Below are 16,999 nucleotides of genomic sequence, written 5' to 3' on the forward strand. Positions count from 1 at the left end.
ATTGATCAGTATATTGAAGTCTAACCACAACACTTGAAGAAACAGTTACCAATGTGTCAACTTTGCGACTCGCCAATACATGCACAGTGCATACAAACATTCTCGGGATTAGCCAGTTATTGCACTCTTATATTGAGTTGTGAAAGAATACACTTCCTTGATTGTGACGCAGTGACTACAATCATTCAACTATAACCCTTCACGTTTACTTATTGCAGCCGCCACATTAACGCTCTTGATATTTTCATTAAAATTGATTGTTTTACCCCAGTACAGAGGCTCCAGAAGGGGGAACGTTTAAACAGGCATCATGTTAAGGTTCATAACAAATGTGGTGTTGAAAATGGATTTTTAAAGAAATTAGTATTTAAAAACCACCACTGGGCTTCTTGCTGTCACTTAACAAAAGCCAAACAAACAAAACCAAAACCAAAACGGTAAGAGGGAATGCTCGTCGTCAGCTTTATTAGATTAGAATACTGTGCTTAACCGCCAAGTACAGACTAGACTTCACTTTGGATAAGAAAAGGAAAAGAAAAAAAAAAAAAAAAAAGGAAGCACTTACAAAATAACAAAAAGTAATTTGCTTATTTAATGATTTAAAAAAATATTTCTTTGCAAGACAAGACACACAAAATAACTTTACTCTCTTTTCAGTGAAGAAAGTGAGAGGAAAAAAAACATGAATGCCACCATATTCACACTGAACTGATGACTGGCGTCATGTAGATGAGGTAAATGTTTTGTGAAAAAAAATTATAAAGAAAAAGGCACAATCTACAATCAACCGTGCCATGTAAATTCACTTAATACCAATAATAACAATAATAATAATAATAATAATAATAATTACACATCATAAACACCATCATAACAGCAATAGAAAAAATATGAAGCAAAAATACAGACTGAATTCAATCTTGCAGGGCATTTTCTAGCCCTATTGTTTTACCTCGACCATCGCCAAAAACGGCCTGTATTCACACCAAGAGTCCTACCTCATGTCCTTTGCTCACTTGAGTCCAAAAGGTCATCTGGTTTCTGATCACAGGCAAGAGAACAATGTCTGCGGGGACCAAGGGGTTTGCTTGGACCTTTAGGCTCAGTTTGGAGGTGCTGCAACACACTATCTAACAACCAGACAAGAAACACAGAGTTTGGATGGGCCGATACAGTCGTCATGGCAGAAGGCACCACACCCCTGGCACATGATCATGGCCTTGAGACGGCAGGAGCACTTCAGGGCCACGTCCTCCGTGGCACTGTCGGCGAAGGCCTGGATGCTAATAGCGGCGCTTTGGCCTCCAGTGCTCCCGACGCGTGGCCGCAGTTGAAGCACGCTGTCCGCTATGCTGCGGGAAAAGCCGCTGCTGTCCACCACGGACACGTTAGCCATGTAGCTAAAGCCGGACGAGGCCCCTCCGGTGCCGCCACTGAGGACACCTCCGCTCTGCTGCAGTTTGGGCAGCTTTCCGTACAGGTGATAGGGAAGCGACGAGGCCGAGGTAGCGGAGGGGGAGGAGGAGTCCTGGTGGCGGCTGTATGGATTTTTGCCTTGCTCCTTCTTTGCCATTCTAACGAGCGACATTTCCATGTTGAGAAGCCCCTCCATCGCTCCCACACTTCCTGCACCAGTCATGTAACTGTCCATGGAACTCTGAGGCTCTTTTTTGGTTACTACGACAACAGAGCCATTGCCACCCATAGGAGCCTGTGAATTTTTGGTGACAGCTTGCTGGCAGGAGGGGCGTGAGGAGACCTCATTCTTAACAGTAGCTGCAAGAGAGTGCTGCTGCTGCTGGTAGGACTGAGCTTGGGGTGGCTGGGGTTTGGATGGACGCCAGTTGATTTTTACAGTAGGTATAACTTCAGAGGGGCATAGGTCACCATGCGGGGGAGAGGGAGCATCAGGGGTGGTTCTGCATGCGGGCTGGGTGAGGCTGTTCAAGGGCTGCTGAAACCCTCCTGCTGCCCTCTCTGGAGGAGTTTCACCCCTGGAAGGCTGAGGTGTGGGGTGCTCTTTGATCACAGCCGATTCCAAGGACGGAACGCTCTGAGAGTTGTCCAACGGATGTCTGGAAGAGGAGGAAGTAGAAGGGAGGGAGGTAATGACAGGTACTGCACCAGGAGGGACGGTGACCCCCGATGGCTGAGGAACGAACTGCTGCACAACTGTTCCACGGGAGCTGGCCTCCTCGAACAAGCAGGCCATTCGAGATTGAGCGGTGCCGGGTGGGGAGGGACCATAATTCCGTCCGGGCCCGGGGGACACCCGAGCAGAAGGGGCTTTATGCTGGAATTCTGAACCAACAGGTTCCGTAAGGCCCCCCGTCTCGGCCGGTGCTCGGAAGCGCGGAGCAAGGCTCCTGGGCGGCCCTCCAGGCTGGCGGCCTGATTGCATGGCTAATGATGTCCCCGGGAGCCGATTTATCTCTAGCTTACTCACTGAGTGCGGCTGTGGTAGGACTTTCTCCAAAGGCAGACTGCCTTGAAGAAGCTGGGTAACCAGAGGATTGTTGGCCTCTACTGAGGACACGGACCGAGCCGACCCTTGACTTCTCTTGACAGTAGTAACTTGGGAAGTATTTTTCAATCCAGCATCATCTGCAGACCCTCTGCTGAATGCTTTCAAATCATCACCTACCGGCATAAATGGCTTCCCACCATTGCTATTCTCATTTAGACCATGAGCCCTGCTTTGGTCCTTTTCTCCCTGGGTGCGGTACGGCTGCCCATGGGCCAGGGTCAGGGCACTGGAGGTCTGCTCCTGGGCATGGTTTGTGCCATGGCTGTGGATTGTGTGCTGCTTTTGGGGCTGAATTACTGGCTGGTTTGGCATGCCGTTAGGAAAGCGAGCCTGGATGACCGTCTGGCCATGTGCGGGGTTGGAGACATGGGCTTGAATGACTGCCTGCTGGTGCTGGGGAGGGCTCAAAGTGCACGAGGTAAGTCGACTTGGGGTCTGAATGACAGGCTGACCCTGGGACTTCATATTCTGAGCCTGCAGTTCTTTATGGTCCATTGCCCTGTGCCAGTCCACTGGTTCATCCTCCGGATTTTCATTCTCAAAGTCCGATGCTGTCTCCGTGGAGTCGCTGTGCATCCCAGCATCCTCCTCTCTGGTGTGCTCTGGTAGAGAGGGTAGAGAACTTTCATATCCTGCTCCATATTTCCCATGAGTCTCAACCTCTTCAGACTTACGTTCCTGCAATATCGTTTCCCGAACTGTTCGCTCCTCTGAACCCTCCACAAAACCATTTCGGGCTGCAACAACTGTCTCTTTGGGACCTTTTACGTCCGAGCCATGCTGGATTACGCCAGTAGTGGCAGAACGAGGTTCACTTAGAGTCTGTTCACCTTCCCAAGACTGAGATGTTGCTGCCAAGGTTCTGATCACATCCACACCCTGAGCACCAAACCTAGGCAGCGAATCGGGTATGGATGTGGGAACTAGACTGACCGTTTCACTGGGCACGGGCATGTCACGGGCAGACACAGCTACACTACCACTAGAATCCGCTTCTTCAGCTCTGACCTCTGGATGACTGCCCACAGACTCGGGTTCACTGGGAGTAGGCACTGGAGTGTCCGAGGTCTGCTCAGAGGCTTTATCGCTGGAGCAGGCAGCCACCTCCTCCACTCCACAGGTCTCTTCCACCGGGTCCTGGGAGGCTGGGCTGTCCGTCTCGGGTGGTGATGGTATGGGGGTTTTAGGTGACTCAGATGGCAGCACGGATGGGTTAGAGGACACAGAGGATGGAGATGGTAGTGTCTGCGGAGTAGACGCTTGAGTCTTTTCTGAAGTTTCTACATTGGACAGCTGTAGTTGTGCTCCAGACGAATGAGAGCTCGCAGGCGATTCCTGTTCCTCCACATCAACTCTTCCTCCTCCTCCTCCTCGTCTTCCTCCTCCTCCTCCTCCTCCTCCTGGTTCAACGGGACCCGGGTGCTCTCTCGAACGCCGCCCGCTGGTGCGATCCGGTATCCCAGTACCACCCCCCGGGCCGCCCCCCCCAGGCCCTGCCCCGTCCCCAGCGGCTGCAACAGCAGCAGCGGCTTCGCGCTGGGCACGGGCTTGTTGGGCACGGGCCTTGATGTCCGCCAGGGTGCGCGCCCCCGTCCCACTGCGCCGCGACCCCTCGCTGGGGGGCACAATGCGGGGACAGATTTGGTACGTTGGCGGCCCTTTGACCCAGGGCGGTTTGATCCGGGAGAGCTGAATCTAGGGGAAAAAAATGAAAAAAAGTGAGATAAATATAAAAGAGGTCCATAATAAACAGTCAGTCAGTCATAAATAATTCATTTCTGAAAAACAACTCGGTGAAATTAAGGACAGCTATGCTGACAGTGTACCGACGTCTTTTCCCACGGCAATATTTTTAGTGAGTAATAAACGTTGTTGCTGACATATTTCTGACGAGGCGGTCATACCCGGATTGGCGGGACCTTGGGCTCCTCTGTTGTAGGTTGTGGCTTTTCTGAGTGCACACAGTCAACTGTGTTACGAAAGGACTGACGCTCGTCCAGCCGCGCCCGTTTCTCGGGAAAGCTGGTGAAGGCCTGGGACTCGTCGGGCCTCCTCTTCTGCTCCTTGAGCTGGATGGCGGGGCTGGCGGTTGCCGGACTCGCTGCGGGGCTGCTCTCCCTGCTGCTGGCACCAGTGCCTGCTGTGCCTGTGGTGATGACCGATGCTCCATCATCAAGGGGGTCGGCGGCAACGGCAGCAGTCGAGGACGAGGAGGACGAGGAGGAATCTGAACTGGCGGCAAAGGCCCCCGGCCGGTCGGAGGTGGAGGAGGGAGATGAGGAGGGAGAGGATGAGGAGGACGTGGAGGAAGATGAGGAAGGAGAGGAGGTGGACGCAACAGCTGGTTCGGTGACTTCGGGCAGCAGGCGGGCGGAAGCCTCGGGTTCGTCGCAGACGGAACTCGTGGAAGCGGGAGCAGGAGTGGATGCAGGCGCCGGGGAGGGAGGAGCCTCGGGACAAGGAGTTTCTGCTGGGGCTTCCAGTTCTGAATCTGCCGGAAGGACGACCTCCCCCTGGACTGTAGCAGCCTCCGGGACAGGCGGCGAGGCTGTGGCCACGACATCCGAAGAGGCTTGGTCCTCGGCCGGCTCCGCTAAAGCCCCGGCCGCAGGTGCGCTCTTGCAGAGAGGGCGGCGGGCCCTGCGCCTCAGGTCAGCGCGCGATCGCCTCCTGATACGACCCTCCCTTCGCCGTCTTCCCACGCTTCTCCTCTTGGGCGCGGTTACGGCAGAGGTGTCGGTGCCCAGGACGGATCCGGCCACGTCTCCTGTATCGCTCATCGTCAGTTTCAGCGACTCCTCGTGGGTCAAGCCAGACCTACAGAGGGAAGGCGAGGAGAAAAATCAAGTTACTCGTGTGTGTTTACGCACAAAAGCACTGCACGCATGGAGTCAAGCGTGTGGGGGGACCTTACTTTTGGCCATGGTACTCCTCAAAAAACCTCTCCTTCCATGCCTCCATTTTCTTTTCTTTTTCCATCTCTTGTCTAAAACGAACTTGCATCTCGTGTGTGAACTCACCTTGGAGAGAGAAAGAACAAAAACAAACACGCATTACTTCTAACCTCTGATCACTGGGCATTGCCACCAACCATCTTACAATTTAGCAAATATAATCTATAATCAAATATAGTCTCCTCTTCTTTTCTTTAAGTGTGGATATTTGAAATGGTTAACTGATGTACACCTTAAAAAGGACTGTGTTCCTGTGTGGAGGTGACCCTCACCTTCAGCGAGCCTTTCCTTCCAGCTCTGAGAGGCGTGAGTGAAGAACTCGTTATTCAGCGCCGAGCTACTGAGCCGAGCGAGGCCATCTGGGCCAACCTGAGCATTAACGAGGAGATATGGGGACCGAAGCAGTAAAACCACAGCAAATGTTCCATGACTGGACAAAACAGCAGGGAATGGGGAAGGTGGAGCTGGGATTGGGGTGGTGTTTGCAACGCACCTGCCTGTCCACCTCCGGCAGGAGCTGGAGGAGCTGCTGCTGGGAGTGAGGCGGGAACGCTGCAAAGGTACGCGTGTTGATCAGGGCACGGATGTTGGTGTTGACCAGGATTGAACCTGGGGTCTCAAAGTCGACCTCCACACCACCCCGACTCCTCTTCATTGGCCCTGTAAATTCAAACCCGGGATCAGCACACAGGTAAGCACTACTCATCACAACTCAAAACCATGTATTCTTCACAAGGCTGCTAGTCGTGTAGTGTCCTTGTGGCAGAGTTTCATAACACCATGCATCTGTTGCAGAAGCAATTGACTGCAGAAATATTCGGGGGTCAGAATTATTCAGCCTACTCAAAAATTGGTGGTTGTAACTCCCCCATTCAATGAGTCAAACCACTGATGGGTCCAGATCTGTGACAAACAGTGGTTAATGTTGAGGTTTCAGCAAGAGATGTATTGTATTACAATAAGGCTTCATTTGTAGTCAGAACAAAAAAACTGCAGTATAGACATAACATTGCAGAATGCACAACAGAGCAACCAGGACTTTCAATCTGCAGCCAACATAACCGAGTTCAATTACCATCACACACAGCAGACAAGCACAAAACCCCAGGCTGCACAGTCTCAGTGCTTACTGATTCCAACATGTCCGAAAACATCTGGAACAAATTCAAAATGTCAAAAATAATAATAATGACAAAATAATAAAATAAAGTGGAAAGCATTGGCTGGAATTCTAAATGTCACCCATCAAGTTATAAAAGGATGGTAAAGAGATCCTAGGCTACGTCGGCTCTAGCGTTGGGGGTCTTTCGCTTCACTTTAACAGCCTATCTTTTCAGTCCACAGAGCACCCTGAAAGCAGGACTGACCGTTGGGTTTCAGAACAGGACAGGTAAGTGAACCTGTGGGAAATGCGTAAAGGGAAGTGACCAATAAACGGGTCCCAGGGTCTCATCCTCTGTACCTGAACGAAGGCCACGCATGCTCTTGAAGTGCTGGGGGCGTTTCCAGCCCAGCTCGGAGCGGGCTCGGAGTGTGGGGCCAGGACCCCCCCTAGACCCTTCCCTGCGCCTGCCTGCAGCTCCTGGGGGGACAGGTGGGGAGGAGGAGGGAGGCTGGTGAGAGACTGTGAATGAGGGAGTGTGGGAGGGGCAGCACAGGCAAAGGAGCCAGTGATACTGAAGAGGCTGGAGCAGCAGGCAACAAAAACAATAAATTATTTATTATATATATCTTTTTTTTTTTTTTTTTTAAAGGAAAAAGTGCTGGCTAGTGAACGCACACACACAGCCACAAGGACAAATGTCCCAGGCATGGGAGGGGGGTGTGGAGAGAGAGAGAGAGAGAGAGAGAGAGAGAGAGAGAGAGAGAGAGAGAGAGAGAGAGAGAGAGAGAGAGAGAGAGAGAGCGAGCGAGCGAGAGAGCGAGAGAGAGAGCGAGAGAGAGCGAGAGAGAGCGCGAGAGAGAGCGAGAGAGAGCGCGAGAGAGAGCGCGAGAGAGAGCGCGAGAGAGAGCGCGAGAGAGAGCGAGAGAGAGCGCAAGCGAGAAGGGTGAGTGGGTATCTGGAGTGTGGGTGCAAACGCAAAGCAGAGGGGTCAGATATCCACAGGGCCTAGAGCAGAGCTGACAACCAGAAACACTGGTTTCACGCAGAGGTAACAGAGCAAGCTACAAAAAACAAAAAAAAAAAAAAAAGAAAGAAAAAAGAAAAGGAAAAGAAAAAAAAAAAAAAGTCAGAGCCTTCTGGGAAGATGCTGTTTTTAGTGATAACTGACAGACAGAGGAGCCTGCCAGCAGGATGGAACTGTGGAGAAACTGCCCTTGAGAAGGCTGCAGTGTAAACGATTAAAGAGTGTCAGTGCATAAAATTACAAACACTGTCAGGCCAGTCGCATATAGAGCATCCACGGTCAGAGGGAGTGGGGACACACAACCACTGCAGAGTGGGAAAAAGGTGGGAGGAAATGAAGGAAGAGCAGAAAGAGGAGGGGAAGGAAAGAGCAGTAACCTGATGGGACGTGTTCACCGTTGACCTTGAGAGGAGTAAGAACCACACGAGGCATCATCACAGCTTTCTTCCTCTGTCTCCCTGACTGCAAGAGAGGGGAGAGAAAAACGCATCAGGAGCGACAAACACAAACATTTACATAAAATGAAGAAAATGACAAAGAATATTTATTAAATAAAGTAAAAGGTCTTGGAGAGGTTAATGGAAATGTATTTGATGCATGACCAAAAAAAAAAAAAAAAAAAAAAAAAGAATATATTTTTCAGGTCATTAAGAACTCTGGGCTAAATGTGAAACTACCGCCAGTATATGCCCAGAATTTTTATTTTTCAGAGCTCAGTTGTGATTACAATAACATTGAGGCAAGCTGAACCCAACCTCCCTTAAAACCAGCAGAACACAGCAGAACTGGAAGTTCATCTGATAATAAGGTCATCACAAGGTCAAGTGAGGTTCTCTACCAAGTTCAAATGAGTGAAAATGTATCCAATAACGCTGACCACTGAGTTGTTAATTACTGGGGTTTGTCGTCACTACCGTAGTGTAAACATCTAAACCCAACAGAGAAGATACCTACCGCTCAAATAACCCTGCGATTGCCCGGGAAACTCAAATCAAACACTCTGCTACTCTGACAGGGTGGTTTATGAAGAGTTGTGATTGAGAATCGTGTCTGTGGGTGGAGATGGAGGTGGAGAGGGGTGGACATCCTGCATGTCCGGCGAACTGGGTGCAGCTGGTAACGAAAGTCGTTAAGCGGGGTAAGGCACTGGGAGTACCTGCGAGGACCGACTCAGGCGACTCTGTGGCTCTGTGGAGCAGGAGGCACTGGAGGAGGTCTCGTCCACCGAGGCTGGAAAGGGAAGCAACAGCAGCTGAAATGCTTTTCTGGGCAGTTGTTTACATTCTGCAGAACAGCCAAACGCCAACTTATCAGCCAATTACATTAGCCCGCTGTGTGCAGCGTGCGCTATGGAACCGTGGCCGTGAACCTTAAAACAATGCAATAAACTGCCAAACTGTGCAGCAATTAAAAAGTTCCCAGTGGGAAAATAGTATTTAAAAAAAGGGGGGAAATGAATGACCAAGAACAAGCACACAGATTCAGTGCGACCTGCTGAGACAAATGCACAGACCATGAATCTATAATTACAAATGCAGTAGCCAGATGAATAGTCCTAAAACCATAAGCAATGCGTTGTCCTCAACATGCAGACACTGCACCTGAAAATTAATTTAAAAGGAACTATACATAGTAATGAATAGTCACGTTACACTTTTAGGTGGCTTTTTTTTTTTTCCTGTTTAGCCAAGTGTGCACACAATGTAAAACACTTCCATAATTCAGCTCTAATTGTCCTCGCTAAAAGGCAATCTCTTACACACTCACACACTCTAAAGCACCCTCATCTAGGTCACTGCTAGATGTCATGTGCTGCTGTAGTATCCATGGCAACACACATCCTCAGGAAAAAAATAAATAAAAATGATCAATTTTTCCCTGGCATCCTGTGTTCTCAAAGCTCAAGGCATCCAATGTTCACCGTTTGGATTGTTCTAATCCACTGCCTTTCGGGTCTCTTTGTATGAAAAAAAGGGTGTTTTTGTTTAACATGCACCCATTATCCATTCACACACTGCTCAAGTGGCCAAATGAATCAACAGGGAAGGGGGGGGGGGGGGGAAAGGCTCTTCCTGAATATTATTAAATGAACCAATCAGCAAAGGTTTACACACCATCGTTCTCACCACTCGCAGCAGCCGTCTCTGTGGAGTCACAGCTCTCCTGCTCCGCCCCCTCGGCCGCCCCGACTGTGGCGGCTGTGGAGGCTGCTGGTGTAACGGTTGGGTCAGGGGCCTCGGTCGTTGACGGGCTCTTCGTCCACTGGAGGGCATTTTTCTGGGCGAGGAGCGACAGAGGGGAACATAAGCGGGGACAAAGAACAGGAGGCGGGGCCTGCAAGACAGAATCGCCCTCATGCTACCTGAAAACTGAACAAGGGAGGAATCGAGGGAGAGTGGACTATTTTTACCTTTAGGGTGAAGAGGCTCATCCTTCCTGGCAGCTTAAAAAATATGCTGTTTTTGACTCGGTCTCCGCGCACCTGGGAGTGTAGCATGGTGACCAGGCAGGCCAATGGTGCTGTGCCACTGTGTGTGTGCGAGAATGAAAGAGAGAGAGAGAGAAAAGTACATTAAGATGGATATAGAACAGTAAGCATAAAAAGTGAGTCAAGATTAATAAAACAAACACCCAATAACCACAATCACTTACCTTCTGTTTGTGACGGAGCATAACCAACAAAACGTGAGAACAGAGCACGGCCAAAGAGGGGGTTGGGAGGGGAGAGAAAGAACGTTGTATTTAATATGCAATTCTTGAACACAGCCAGCATTTTCACAATTACTAAAGACTTGTCTGGATTTGGATGGGCGTCAAGGACAAACCTCATTTCTTTGAGTCCCTTTGTCTGGATGACATGGAGGATCTGTTTAGGAGTCATTGGGGCATCAGAGAAGTTCTCAAGAACCTATAAGAGGAGGAGGAGATAGGAAATGAAGGACAATTCACTGGTGGACCATGCACGCGCAGAGGAACACATACTTATCCTAACCACATACGTCAGCTCTAAATCTAAACTTGGTCCTTGTTGGCAGTGGCCACTGGCGACGTGGTAATCCTCCAACAGATGTCTTGCTTTCCGTGCTGTATTCTTTCTACACTCGCGCGGCATTGAAACTGAGTTTCCGATTACTAGATATTAACACAATCATGCATGCCTTTGCTTTGATTTGTAGAGCCATACTCTGTGGTTTTCTAGGGTAGCCCCGCTAGGCACAGTCCAACCCCCATTGCCTACACATGTGCGGCAAAATCCTACCAGGTAATCTGCACTCACGTTGCACTGAAAACTAAAATCGCTCTTAAATTGTCTCATCACAGTCACGTGACTAATTATTTCTCTCATTACATGGCTAGTCGCATTCAGCTGCTCAAGATGCAAGGCATTCCTTTTGCGAACAATTCTCTCTGGCCTAAGGCCTGTTTATTTATACATTTATTAAAAAAAAAAAAAAAAAAAAAAAAAAAAAAAGGCAACCTTCAGCCTGGTAGTTACAACAGGGAATTTTACAGAAGTATCCCTGCTGCTGTACTGAATCTGACGCCAAGGACACTGTAAATGGAAATGGCAGCATGAAGAGCCAGATACACACACATCCGCCCACGCATACATATAGTGAGCACGCCAGCCAAAGCGTCGACATGAACAGTCGTGAAAAAGCAGAAAGCTGAAAACAGTGCAAGAAGGAAATCTTGGATTCCTCTTCCATACCAAATCAACCTAGAAAAAGTCTCCCAGCGCATTTACCAGGAAGCAAAATGGCAGTGAAATACAGTGATGTGCCATTATACATTCAGATAGTCTAGACATTGGACACAACAGTAAAGAAGTGCCAAGCTATTATTTCAAGCATTAATGTAGGATGGTGATTAACAAAGCATTGCACAAAGAGGCAATTTGGGTTTTGGCAACTGCAAAGCATTTTTCTTAAATTTGCAAAACTGTAGTGTCAGCTAATAATGGCACAGTAAACAAATTAATTATATACATTTTTTTTTTCACAAAATTGATCATTTTAGGACCAAGTCGGGACAAAAATAAATCTGTGTCTTACAAAAATATTTGAGGGTCTCTCAATGATCAGTTGCAATACATAAAACAAACAAACAAAAAAAATCAAAGTGGGACAATCGTATAAAATCTACCCAAATTACAGACAGATGCCAAAAACTCAAAGCCTTTTGGACAAGACTAAAATAGCTTGTGTGTGTTTTAGAGGAAGGTTTTAAGGCCTCTGATGTGAGGCTTGCTCCCACAAACATGCAGGCCTTTCAATTTTAGCATAAAAATAAAGGGTGGGAGGCCCACCCAGATCCTGCCATGCGACGACACACATCCCGCACATGCACTAATGAGCACAAAATGTTCTTTGATACGGCAATAAAAGGAAAGCGCTGTTAGGATTTCTAAATGACAAGGGCTCGGGCTATTAACAGCACTCGGAGCCTGCGAGGTACCTTAAAGAACAGCGCTATGTAGAGGAGACATTTCCAAATTCAAAATACCAAAAAGGGTAGACAATGTGACACCCGCCGCCAACAGCTGATCAAAAACATCTGCATGGCTTTCACCAGGACAGGGCTATTGCCCAAATTGTCATTTAACAACCTGGCTTACTGCATTCCTGTCTGAATTAAAATAAATAGTCATTAGATTCTATATTTTCATTACCAACTCACATACATTACATTCAGTAAAGCGCTATAGCTATTAAGCAACACACACTGAATCCAGTTGACTGGTGGTGGTGGGGTGTGTGTGTGTACACCATCTGAACTAACACAGAATCTCTGGCTTTGCAGGTATTAGCCCTCTCCCTTCCTGTGCATCCATCTATTTTTGAGCACGCGCATGACTAAATCTATTTAGATGTGGAAGGAAGAGTGTGTGTACTTATGCCGGCATCCGTCTTTGGGAGCCGGATTTTCTGGTGGGTGGGAGAATTTTGCGGTGCCTTACTGACAGACTCTACCTTACAAACCAGCTGATACCTGCCACCTGATCCACCAGACTACACAACAATGGCTCTCTACCAACATGTGTCATGCTATATCCCTTCAAAAGTGAACTGCTCTCACCTGACAGCTCCCTAAACATATTCAACTTGATGCAAGAAATTGGAGTTAAGTTGCAAGCGCTGGATTGAGCAATTAGGGAGACCAGACACTACTGTTCATTGCATCAGCTCTTTTTTTGGGGGCCCTCCAACCAATGAAACGCAGCATTGTCACCAGGGACATGGTATGACAAAATGTGTGGAAGCAGTCTGAGCACCAGCACTGATCCCCACCCTAAACGGTAACCCTAGAGTTGCAGCAGCATATGCCACTAGATAACACCGTCTGTGCCAGCATAATGTGGCTTTAGATTTCATACTCTGCCCAAGCCACAAAGTTAGTGGCAACGAAGCTGCTGCTCAGTTTAGCCATGCTAGGGTCAGACTTTTCAAGACGAAACTGGGGCCAAACGCAAAAACGCGAACAAGGTGTAAGCTGGAACGCGTCAATTTGGAGCCTACACCCAGGAAACAGAATTAAATCAGTAGTAAATTAAAAAAAAACTTTGTTTGGCAAAATCAGCTTCAGTTGACGAAAGGTCTGATCAAGTTTGTTAAGCCTGCAGAATAAGAACAAGCTAAATATCTACCAAAGGAGAGGAATAAAGATGGAGGTATTAAAATAACAGGAACATAAGAGGAAGAAGAAGAAGAAAAAAAAAATCAGAAAAGCCTGCTTCACTCAGTGACCCAGCAAAAACATTTTGGCTGCCATTCAGTACTTGTTGGAGAATCTGAAACAGGAAGCACTTCTCTGGGTTCTGATGTCACAGGGTCTTTCGACAGCAACACGAGTTATTGCATGCAGCTCACATAGCTATGTTTAACAGCAGTAGTGTTCAAACTTTGGCCATCACAAATCGTTTTGGCCATTACAAATAGTTTGAATATAGATTTAGACCATATTTCAAACGTGTCAAGTTTGACAGCTTTGCAAATGACTATAGTATTTCCCTTGGTGAAATGTACAACCCAATTATTCAGACTTTTTTTGCAGAATCTTAACGATTCAAGAGGAAATAAAATATTTTATATACACGTTCGATTGAAACCCCAAACAACTGATAAGGTAGGTAGTTTCTGCACAAATTAGCAACTGCACAATATTCTCCTTAAGGCTCCCGCAGTGGACCTGTTTATATATACACTAGCTAAACTGTCTAGAAAACCAAGTGCTTGTAAATGACATTTATTCCGCACATTCATTAATTGTGGCGAAGTGCTGCTTATTTTCCACGTTGTGTTAATCGCAAATCTAGAGAAATAGCAAGTACAAGCTGCATATAAGTGTAGATATAGAATTAACCGGCCTACAGTTTTAAGCAATTTGGACATTAAATGCTGCACAAGTAAAGCTAAATGTGTAGCGGACACAGGCTGTCGAAAAGGGCTTTGATGCACTTAACAAAGGGCTTAGGGGTTTAACTATTACTAGCTAGACGGGGAGTTGTAGCCATGCCCCACACGCTAGCGTTCACAAGACTCGCAAACAAAGGCTCAAACCAGCACTGCTAACACGGCTAAGCTACAAGTTGTGTTGTTTCCTTCACTTGCAAGTAAACCGAGAGCGGGTAACGATCCATTTTTATCGCTACACGTAGTGGGGCAAGTCGGTTTAAAACCAGAACCGATTCCATAATGTTTGATCAAACGCATGGCTGATAAGAGCTTCCAGTGTCCGCCTGCTCGCGCCGCAGATCCAGCCATGTACAACAGCCTGAGCGTCCGCGAGACAGCTTTTGTCCAGGCGTCCGTGACGCGGTAACCGCCACCCGTGAAACCGGCACGAACGACAAAAAAAACCCACAACAATAATCACGATAAACACGTATTTAGTTTACCATGCGAGCAGCTTCGGCCCACGTGCGCTCCTTCTTTCTCTTCTGTTTGTCCTTCATTTCCTCGGGTCTCGTCTCGCGGACGCGTCTCTTCTGCAGGACTCGCCGAATTCGGAGGCGGCGGATGCGTGCAACGTGCGCGTGATACGGGCGCTAAGCCTCGCTAGCTAGCGAGCGCGCGAGCGAGCTAAGTGACCCGACCGAGCTCGCTTGCAAACAGCAGACGTTAATCAACACCCCACTACTCCTCTTCCTCCTCTTCGCTCAGACGGAGGACGGCGTCTTCCTGCTCGGATCGTTTTATAAAACAGCACGCGCCTCCCGTTTAAAAAACGGCTTCGCCCAAAAAGCAATCCGCTGTTTGCTAGCTGCGAACGTTAGCTCGCGAGCCTTTGTACGTTCCCCGTAGCTGGTGAGTTAGCAAACACACACACGCGCGCACGCAAGGCACGGAACGCACTCCTTTGGCATAACTGCAGGAAACGCTTTCACTCTGGAACGCGAGGAAGAAGAGGAGAAGAGAGCACCACTGCGAGGTCAAAGGTCAGACACACTGCAGGAATGCAACACAAAACAAGTCTCCCCATCCCCCTCTTCACGCGCTTCTCCAGCCAGCACCACGGAGCAGCTCCTCTGACGTAGCAGACCCGCCCATCGTCATGCAAACGACCACATCGGTCCTCGCGCAGAACAAAGCATACATGCATAAACTGCATTTCATTAATTAATTAATTGATTCCATTAGTAGTTAATTAGCGTTTTTTTTTCTATTAAGTCATAATAGAATATTTTATGCCAAGAATAGGCTGCCATACATCGACTTCCTCCTGTTTTTTTTTCAAAGTAAAAGCTCCAGGTATCCGTAGTCTGTATAGGTCTTTTTTCCCCCCCGTTCCCTGTTGATAGCTTTTTTTCCTGAATGAGCCACTGGCAGATGTGCGTAACATCCTTAAATGGGATCTCAGTTTCGTGAACGTTCTCAAATAATTAACACAAATGGAACGTCAGAAAACATGAGATGTAAGGGAATCTCTGGACTAGGGAACTGGAACAGAGAAGGCCGTTGTGGCTGCAGGTTTTCATTCTTGCCAAGCAGGAGCACACCCACTTCCACTCGTTTAATCATTTTTCAGGATAATATCTTTCTCCAAAGGTGACACCCTGAAACAAGCATGAAAGCTAGTGAATAAGTTGTAAAATATGATCATGCCTTAAACAAAATCTTATTTAACAAAATGTATAACTGTAATACCCTTAACTATAAAAAGTGCTCAGTAACGTTTATTCTGGCCTTTTGCCTCTTGATAGTATTAGTAATTCAAGATGTCCTAAAACTGCTTTAAGCAGTTTAACTAAAATACATGTTTATTTGGGTGGGCGGGCTTTAATTTTGAAGTGTATGGGCGCTCAATAACGGAAAATAAGTGGTGACGTTAACTTCACATTAGTCTATGTTAGTGATATATGTTAATGAATAATAGGAACCCTTACTGGGATTGTTAGTTTGTGAATTAGAGAATACGTTATCTCGGCAATTATAGAAACAATATATAAAGGCAGTATCAGCATTATATTTTGACATACAGAGATATTTCAGATACGCCATCTTTGTTCAGGGCAAGCAAAAAAAAAAAAAAAAAAAAAAATGCCGAAAAGTTGCTCGGCGTATAACTGCACCAATAGGTATAGTAGCAAAAACCCAGAAATTACTTTCCACAGGTAAGAAGTCCATTTTCCATCCCAGTTTATGGCGTAAGTGGACTTTGTAGGCTACTCAGATATTTGGTGTTTTATATCAGAAATCCATCTTTTTCATCAGATTCCCGTTCAGCAAGCCGTCCGTTTTGAAGCAGTGGTTGGACAACATTGGACGTGGCGACTTTCGTCCGAGGAAGCACATGGTTATTTGTTCCCTGCATTTCACGCCCGAGTGTTTCAGTGGTGTAGGCAACCGGAAAAACCTGCTGTGGAACGCTGTTCCAACTGTTTTTACAATCCCAACTCATGACGCAAAGGTAAATTGACGATTAACAATAGGAGTGTCATGGATGGCTTCAAGAAAATCACCTTTTTGTTTTGTGTGTGACACAGCAGAGACGTTCCAGAAAGAAACTGAGGACGTTTGAACCCACTCTCTCTAAATGCCATGGATGTGCACCAAAGTGGACGCTCAGTGTCGGTGACCGTAATCAAAGTGAAGACATGCAAAAAGAATCTCTTCAGACCTCAGTTGAACATCATGAAAGTCTGGAAAGGGTCTATAACCATCACACAACTCCAAAGGTGAACATCTGTTATGTAGTAAAATATTTGAGGTGTGAAGTTTGTATTTGAATAACTACTGTTCTCTCCTTTGGTTCAATTTCCCCAGGATTTTTGGCTCAGTGACCACAGTTATGCCTTATCAGATCCTTGCTCAGCAAAAGCTCACCTGTTTGATGCCTTAGAGAGGAATAAATGGCTGAGAAAGAGGTTGAAGACCAAATTTCGTGAG

At 47.4% G+C, this 16,999-nt stretch overlaps 2 protein-coding genes across 5 annotated transcripts in view; one reads left to right on the plus strand and one right to left on the minus strand.

Moving 5' to 3' along the window:
• Positions 1-438: 438 nt before the first annotated feature.
• On the minus strand, positions 439-15,307 carry asxl1 (ASXL transcriptional regulator 1). 3 transcript variants are annotated; one of them, XM_027017457.3, is made up of 13 exons: positions 14,509-15,307; positions 10,436-10,518; positions 10,263-10,265; positions 10,021-10,138; positions 9,725-9,887; positions 8,767-8,840; positions 7,988-8,072; positions 6,944-7,063; positions 5,975-6,141; positions 5,754-5,850; positions 5,442-5,547; positions 4,432-5,344; positions 439-4,222 (listed from the first exon to the last, which is right to left on the minus strand). In XM_027017457.3, exons 1-13 carry the CDS (start codon positions 14,563-14,565, stop codon positions 1,127-1,129), a joined length of 5,082 nt encoding a protein of 1,693 aa, XP_026873258.3. In that variant the 5' UTR covers positions 14,566-15,307; the 3' UTR covers positions 439-1,126. The 3 variants fall into 3 exon arrangements, with proteins under 3 accessions (XP_026873258.3, XP_035378508.2, XP_081562785.1); XM_035522615.2 differs by lacking the exon at positions 6,944-7,063 and having other exon boundaries at positions 14,509-14,655; XM_081706659.1 differs by lacking the exons at positions 6,944-7,063; positions 10,263-10,265; positions 10,436-10,518; positions 14,509-15,307 and having other exon boundaries at positions 10,021-10,230.
• Positions 15,308-15,873: 566 nt separating this feature from the next.
• Positions 15,874-16,999, plus strand: part of thap3 (THAP domain containing, apoptosis associated protein 3) — a 1,714-nt gene continuing 588 nt past the window's right edge. The window contains exons 1-4 of one of the 2 annotated variants that reach the window (XM_027017461.3): positions 15,874-16,224; positions 16,325-16,520; positions 16,600-16,788; positions 16,877-16,999. The exon at positions 16,877-16,999 is cut by the window's right edge and continues 588 nt beyond it. In XM_027017461.3, the coding sequence (XP_026873262.2) occupies positions 16,151-16,224; positions 16,325-16,520; positions 16,600-16,788; positions 16,877-16,999 (582 nt within the window). In that variant the 5' untranslated portion in view covers positions 15,874-16,150. Of the gene's footprint in view, positions 16,225-16,324; positions 16,521-16,596; positions 16,789-16,876 lie in introns of both variants that reach the window. The other variant, XM_027017460.3, reaches the window with a different exon arrangement.

Source organism: Electrophorus electricus, chromosome 24 (assembly GCF_041902795.1).
Source record: "Electrophorus electricus isolate QZ-2024a chromosome 24, ASM4190279v1, whole genome shotgun sequence".
Taxonomy (NCBI): Eukaryota; Metazoa; Chordata; class Actinopteri; order Gymnotiformes; family Gymnotidae; genus Electrophorus; species Electrophorus electricus.

Coding starts and splice junctions, on each gene's coding strand:
- asxl1 (XM_027017457.3), bottom strand. CDS start 14,565: ATGAAGGACAAACAGAAGAGAAAGAAGGAGCGCACGTGGGCCGAAGCT. Junction 10,519..14,508: donor GGGCCGAAGCTGCTCGCATG/GTAAACTAAATA, acceptor CTCCTCTTATAG/GTTCTTGAGAACTTCTCTGA. Junction 4,223..4,431: donor CCAAGGTCCCGCCAATCCGG/GTATGACCGCCT, acceptor TTTTTCCCCTAG/ATTCAGCTCTCCCGGATCAA.